The sequence below is a fragment of the Pelodiscus sinensis genome, chromosome 1 (assembly GCF_052426305.1).
Source record: "Pelodiscus sinensis isolate ZL-2025 chromosome 1, ASM5242630v1, whole genome shotgun sequence".
In the NCBI taxonomy this organism is placed as follows: domain Eukaryota; kingdom Metazoa; phylum Chordata; order Testudines; family Trionychidae; genus Pelodiscus; species Pelodiscus sinensis.
The window spans coordinates 53,519,780-53,527,281 of NC_143052.1; the positions used below are offsets into that span (position 1 = coordinate 53,519,780).

The 7,502-nt window shown below is 39.1% G+C and overlaps 1 protein-coding gene across 2 annotated transcripts; it reads right to left on the reverse strand.

Annotated features, from left to right (window-relative positions):
- Nucleotides 1-246: 246 nt before the first annotated feature.
- Nucleotides 247-7,087, reverse strand: LOC102460028 (oxytocin receptor B-like). Of its 2 annotated transcripts, XM_006122504.5 has the most exons (3): nt 5,743-7,087; nt 4,553-4,754; nt 247-4,244 (listed from the first exon to the last, which is right to left on the reverse strand). In XM_006122504.5, exons 1-2 carry the CDS (start codon nt 6,656-6,658, stop codon nt 4,555-4,557), a joined length of 1,116 nt encoding a protein of 371 aa, XP_006122566.2. In that variant the 5' UTR covers nt 6,659-7,087; the 3' UTR covers nt 247-4,244; nt 4,553-4,554. The 2 variants fall into 2 exon arrangements, with proteins under 2 accessions (XP_006122566.2, XP_025040153.2); XM_025184368.3 differs by having other exon boundaries at nt 247-4,754.
- Between the last annotated feature and the right edge of the window lie 415 nt (nt 7,088-7,502).

Consider the following 7,502-nt stretch of genomic DNA (forward strand, 5'->3'; position numbering starts at 1 on the left):
AGTCTGCTTTCTGCTTCATGTGCTACCCAAAAGCAAAAGGAAACCTGCCTGATATGGACTATAAATGTGTAGATGGAAAAGAATTAATAAAAAAAGTCTATGATGGTGATGCAGCTAATGCTGATGAAATATTTCCTTAAAGAAACAAATTTTGGGTGAAATCCTTTATCCCTATAATGGATGCACTTGATACCAAAGTAAAAAGTAATTATATATGAAAATGTGGCAAACAGTTTGTCATTTTTTATTTATTTGAATACATCCAAGAAATAGCTAAATGAAAGAGTAATGCTCATGATGAAGAATTATCTCAAAGAAGTTGATGTGAACCTCACTGGGGAAATAAAACACTTCGATGCCTATATCAAGGAATATTATGCAGAAAATTACATCATCGTCCAACTTAAGATTCAGTTGTCATTCCCTAATGTAGAAACAATTTTGCAGCGTTTTTTTTTAGTCTAATGGTAACAAACTGCTCAGGAGAAAAGTCAGTTTCACAATTGAAATATATCAAGAATGAACTGCAGACAGTAGGGATGTTAGATATCATGTAATTGAATAGTCATGTAACCACATGAAATTTTAGCTGTTATTTGACTGTTCAATAGTCCATTGGGGCAGCTAGTGTGCTCAAGCCCCATTCCCGTGGAGCCCCCTGCCAACCTGCACAGCTGCCTCTCTATCAGAGGCAGCAACAGGATGGCAGGTGGCAGCCAGTCCACCAGGGAGCCAGTTTAAAAACCAGCTCCCCATGCAGACTGGCTGCCTGCTGCCCCACACTGCTGCCTCTGATGCAGAAGCAGCAGCACAGGGTGGTAGCAGCCCCTATCCACTGGGGGGTCTGAGCTTTGTAGGAGACAGCAGGCAGGGCGGGCAGGTCTACAGAGGGAGCATGTGCCAGGAGCCTGCTTAAAAGCAGGACCTTCTCTTGGTCCGGACCGATGCTCCGATCTTTGACAAGACAAGACCAGAGATTCATGCAAGACACCCCATCTTTTATAGGACTTTTCTTCCATTCAGGTCTATACATTTTGGTGCATCAGCTCTTAATCAGTCACCATTTTAACATCTGTTTATCTGAAAGTCGTTCTTCTTTGCCATCTGACATCAATATGTTGGTGGTTCTTTTCCAGTCTTTACTTCAAGAGTATCTTGTTTGTAAAAGGGCACTTGCTCCTTAACACTCCAGGGCCGGCCATATGTCTTTCTTTGGTCTGCTTTGTATTGGTCCCAATGTATGATATCTTGGTACCTCTGAGTTTTATGACTTCTTCTTCTTCCCCTGCTTTGACCATCTGAATTCTGAAACTGGTGAGCCTTTGAGTTGTTATCTTTCCAAAGAATCACATTTCAAACTCATTCACTCCCTTTCCCCAGGAACTACTCAATCTTTCCACACATGGGAAAAGGGATACATTTATCCATACAAAAGGTATCAATCTAATTCCTAATACAAAGCTTCTATTAATAGAAAATTTTAATTCATTCATTATATTTTCTTTATAATACAATCTATATTCTAATTACTCCTAAGAGTAACAGCGTGATCATGCTGAATCACAAGAATCCTTCTAATCTCTTTCTGTCTTGACATTGGATACAATTCACAAGCAGTTTGCCTGATTGTAAAGAGTCAACATCAGCGGGAGACAGCACTGACTCCCTCTATTGCCCCTTTAAAGGGCAATTGCAATGTCACAGTCTATAAACAAGCAGTTTATAAGGCCCAGTCCTGGGTCAGAAAGACAAAAGTTTACCAGGGGAGGCTTGATAACAGTTTAAAGCCCCAGCCAGGTCACAGCCAGGTGTGGGTTGGGTCTCCTAGCTGGCGGACAGCCAACAAGCGCAGGGGTTTTGCCCCCATAGGGGGAAGCCTGCCACTCAAGGGGAGAGGCGGCAGGGAGAACACAGGCCCTCCCACTCCACTGCATCCCAGCCCAGGGCCCTAGCAGTGACAGCGCAGCAGCTACTGGGTCAGCGGGGATCTGGACCGCAACATGCTGAGCCAGGTCTGAGAGTCAGCGGGAATCCAAGCTGCAACATGCTGCCCGCCCGATCTCCATCTCCTCAGCCACCCCGGGGTCAGCTGTCCCTGGGCGACTTCCCAGTTCCCCCTAAGGGCCTACCTGCCTCATGCGCTGCTCCTTGGGGTCAGCTGGGGATGGAGGTGCTGGCAGTGTGTCCATCGATTTCAGCTCTGGCGCCAGCAGGGGCCCAAGTGGACTGGTCCAGTCTTTGGGTCCCAGAGGCCTCAGCGGGTCTTTGGGTTGTAGCAGCAGTCTCATTGGTCCAAGCCAGTTGTCAGGGGCTGGCAGGGGTCCTGGAGGCCCAACCCAGTCCTCCCGTCGGGCATAGCGTGTCTGGGCCCTTCGCTGAGGGAGCAGGGACCGAGCGTCTGGCCTGTTTGGCTGCTGGGCTCCAACTGAACACTAAGCTCTTATACCCTGGGTCCTACCTCCCTGCTTCCTGTGGGCAGGGCTGTTTGAGGCTGGACCAACCCACCCAGCGGTCTTAGAGGGCCCTTTCTCCTCTGGCTCAAAGGGAAGCCATGTTGCTGGCCTAAACTTCTTACACTGATGAATCTTTATTAAGCGCCTAGAAGACTGTTCTTCCTTGCTAACCAGAGAAGGGCAGCTGGCAGAGTTATAGTTGTTTAACATTCATTCTTACACTACAATTAAGCTACATTTCATGAAACATTGTAAAACTTTGTGGTCTACAAGCTGAAGTAAATTGGTATTGCTCTATTAATGTATCCGGTGCTATTTTGACTTACACCAGCCAACGATCTAGCTCAGCATGTGTCATGTTTGTAGAGTTTGCATACTTACTTTTAATATAACTTATAAAACCAAAAAACTTGCAGTAGTCAAGCTCTAGGAGGAACGGAGAGGACTGGGGATGGAGCACAAATCATCTGATTCATGGCACTCCAAAAGTGCTGGGAGAGTAAGGGAGGAGAAGTTAAGTGCAGGCTTCTGTGCCCTAATGTGCAAGAGGTTTGGGGGAAGAAGGAAGAGAGGGGGTATGTGGATAGAGGTGGAACCCCAATAGGCCACATGTGGCCCATGAGCTGTAGGTTCCCCACCACTGTTTTAACCAGAACAATCTTCTTTCTTGATTTGTGGGATTGTGGGTTTTGTCTTTATCTTTGTGCCTGAGTTGCAAAAGCAAACAAACAAAAAATAACAACAACCAAATGTTATTTAGGAATAGATTTTTATCTATAATTAATTTAAACTGACTGCATATGATATATGTTTCTCTGAAAATCCAATTGACAAAATTAATCACAAATATTTGTAATGACAAATATACTTTTATGAACATTTGAGAATGGTAGCACTCATGAAAACGAAGAATAGTACTGATTTGAGCTAGATATACAGCAGATGATGTACAGACATCCCCAGAGATCCTTTGCCAATGTATCTCTGTCTTGGCCTGTAACAGATCTGCTAATATTCCATTCCACGCTCTCTTGAATAGTCTGCAGACACCGAAAAAGGGAAGAAATACCAATCTGCATAGGGTCTACACATCAGCCAGCAAACAGCACACTAGGTAAAGGTACCGCAGATCTTGAGTAAGTGACTAACTTCTACCATGGAGGTGAAATATTTATTTTCTTCTGTGTTAAGCTCATATGGTTCAGGAATCACCAGTCAAGCTGCATGTCCTAGATACACATTCAGTAATAGCAGATAGGTGCTAGCACACAGGACATACTGAACAACATGTAAGCGAAACCCCAGAATAGTACAAACACATCCATTATGTCCACTTAAGTGGCTGCAAATTTATTGCATACTTGTATGTGCATCAGGTGACTTGATGAAAAATCTAATCCTCTGTGGTGATTTTGTATTGTATATAAATGGGACCAACAATGAGGCTACCATTCTCCTTACATTGGAACATTACCAGCATAGCTGAGCACTGGTCACCCACAATGTTATTTGAACCTAAAGTAAATGTCCAGAGTTCCAAGGGCAATGTATAAAGACTCTATGACTATTTAATTCTGCAATGCCTCCACATATTTTGAAGTGTTTAATTAAACTTGCTATTAATCACAGTTGACGGTGACTCTCTGATGCCTTCTCAAGGTTTCTCAAATATTTTTCCTAGTTTCATTACAATCTCAAATTATTAATGGTTCAATTTCAATATCATACATTCAAATCTAATTATAAGATACTCCTCTCCAACAACATCATTATCATTGCTCTTGTAGAAATCTAAAATTAGAGAAGAGAAAGCAGTTTTTGTAGATGAAAATGAATTATATAAAATAGTTCTACATATCTTTGACAATAGTTACATTAATTCATTTCAAATTTTCTAGTACAATTTAAGTGTTAAAAATCAGGCTTGCACAACAAGGGAAATCTTACGATACAGTGTATTCTACAATATATAAGAAAATATATTTATACAGTGAAGTACAATTTTTCAGTTCACCCCTCAGATAACAAAGGATAGGGATAAAATATTCACATAGAATTTGAAAGTAATTGAAGAGCTAAGGCAAGAAAAAGAAGTTTACATTTATACACAAGTTAGGTTTTCTTCTGGTTCCCCATCTACCAAATTAATGCTTCCTGTCATCACAGATTCTTCCTGAGATAAGATGGTCTTTGACTGCTTTTTGGCACAATATGGAATGTGACCACAAAAATACATGTAAATCCATGGATTGGCGCAACTATTCAAATTTCCCAGAAGCATGATAATGGTAAATGCTGCACCTGGAATGAAATAATTGGAGAGATATGGGTATAAATAAGACAATTCAGAGAGTAGTAATAAATTGATGCTCTGTGATGTGCCTGTTATTAAATGAATTGACTTAACTGTCATAGGATCCATTTACCATTTTTGCAATAGAAAAAAATGTTAAAATAACATTAGAAGATTTCAGTTCATTTAATGGCTAAAAAAGATTGTAATTCTGTAGTTACCAACAGTATATAAAACTTTGTAGCTACAAATCCGTAAGATTTATTTCAGAGATAGATATTTTGTATAACTCTTCTTACTCCATATAAATCTAAATGTTAATGTAGTTTCTTGTTACCTTAATCTGTGAAAATACAATCTCAGAAATGCATGCCTGTAGAAAGAATTTTTAAAACAAAAATCATAACAAGATCTTTTCAGAAAACAATTATAGTCTAACATTTTCTTATTTTTGCCTGTATTTGATCTCTAAACAACTGAACTTCAGAAATAAATTTGGCAATCAATTTTCAAGAAGAATAGCAATATAATTTTGAAAATATTAATATTGTATACAGCATTTTATTCTTTTGTATATTAGGCTTGTTTTTATTACATATTATTACATATTCTCTAAATGTATATACTGATAAAAGTTACAAGATTTTGACTGTGTTGTTTACTAATAATTAAATTCTAAATAATCTTGGTTAGCCTTCCCTTCAGGAAAGCCTTATTGAAAGCATAGGTGTAAACATGTGTACACACACACACACACACACACACACACACACACACACACACAAAGTAACCCTTAAGATTATTTTTGATTATGCAATGTAAAATGTTATCAGCTATTGTACATTAATAGAGTATGCAAACAAACTAGTCCTTTACATATAATCATGCATAAAATGATTATACATAGTTCAGTCTAAATAATATGTATATATAAAGAGAAAATTTAGCAATGTGATTAGCTACCATAGTTATTTATAAGTAAAAGGAGTATCTTACCTTCAGTAACACCACTAGGGTACCATACAGACCACAACTGTACAATGAAGAAAGGTGTCCAACACAAGACATATGCAACAACTATCACCACTGTCATTTTTACAGTCTTGATCATAGCCTTTGAAATATAGTTAATACTGTTTGCTTGGGATGACAGGATTTGCTTCTTATTTATTACTTCAGAGTCATTCCTTTTTTTCACGTGTATGTTCATTTGTATTATTTTACAGATCTTAACCTGGCATAGCGTAAGGATAGCTGTGGGAATGAAGAAAATAGCTACAAAAATCCAAGTCACATATGCTTTTAAGCCCCATGGTTGGATGAACTCACCCCAGCATTCAAAGATATCTGGAGATATTTCAGTCTTAGAAAAGATAAATACTTGTGGAAGACTAAAAAACAGAGATGTAGACCAGCCAGTGCAAATGGCAGCATTCCAAAGAGCTCTTTTCTTTTGGAAAGTGACCATGGGATAGCATACAGCTTGATATCTGTCCACTGTCATGACCACAATCATATAAGCAGAGGCAAACATGCCCAACAGCTGCAAATATTTGATCATTTTGCAGAGTGCATCTGGCCCCATAAAAACATCTGTGATGTCCCATATTAATTGGGGAAGGACTTGAAAAAATGCTACCACTAAGTCCGCAATGCTCAGGTGAAGCATGAATACATACATCCTAGACAACTTCTTTCTTCTCCTCCACAGTACCAGTATGAGAATAAAATTGCCCACAGATGCTGTCACAAATATTATTCCCAACACACCAATCTCTACCTGAGCTAATTGCTCATCTCTTTCTGGTCTTCCAAGTGTATCTGACTTATTTGTCAAGCTCAGGACAAGCTGAGGAAAAAGACTTTCAGTCTGATATGCATTGGTTTGCTCAGGAAATGAAAAATTTTCCATAGTGCACAGAAGCTACGTGCAGTAGCAGTTACTCACGACTTAGGTTGATAGCTGAAATACTGGCTAGTAAATATGTCAGCACTAGTTCAGGTTTCAGTGTGTCTTGAAATAAATCTCCATGCATGAATGAGCCTGAAGCCGCAGACCTGCATTTTGATAGACTTCTCTCTCTTGCAAGAATGAAAAAAGGCTTTATATAGTCTTCAGACAGAGCCTTATGTAACTTCATAATCATTTGGCAGGCTGTAGTTGTCTTAGCCAATAGGAAAACAACTAATATAACTGGAATAAATACATAAATAAAATGAGAACCACAGAGACTTGAAATAATCAAATCACTTATGTCAGTGTGGCCAAAATAATACATATTTTTACGCATGAGAGCTTTGCCAAATATGTTTTATATAAACCAGAACTGTAGTCCTCAGTTTAGTAACTAGGATTTTAGTCATAAATATTTACATGAGAATGGAAAAGTTAGGCCCCTGAGTTAAGCTGCATGGTCACTCTAACCCTCTTGGACCTCCTGAGAAAAAGACCACACCCTAAATGCTGTGAACACAGAGGTTTTTTTCATTAAATATTCTCTTTTCAGATCTCTGTCAGCTGATCTAGAAAACAGACTTAAGTGATTTTAAAACAATTCTTAAGCAAAAAGAAAATTAACACATGGAATAAATTACATCTATTGGGACTACAAAGCTTCTGTTGTTTAAATGAGAGGGGATGGAAAGCAGGACAGGAACATTCAGTGGGAAATTCAGCTGCTCAAGAGGTGTGAATGATACAGTAGTCTACACGACAGCTTTTAAATTCCAGTCCTACAATTTGCAAGGATGTTTAA

What these genes read in the sequence shown, in the direction of transcription:
- LOC102460028 (XM_006122504.5), bottom strand. Translation starts at nt 6,658, where the DNA reads ATGGAAAATTTTTCATTTCCTGAGCAAACCAATGCATATCAGACTGAA. An exon ending in CCCTAGTGGTGTTACTGAAG is followed by an intron (nt 4,755 to 5,742) that starts GTAAGATACTCC and finishes ATTTCATTCCAG; the next exon opens with GTGCAGCATTTACCATTATC.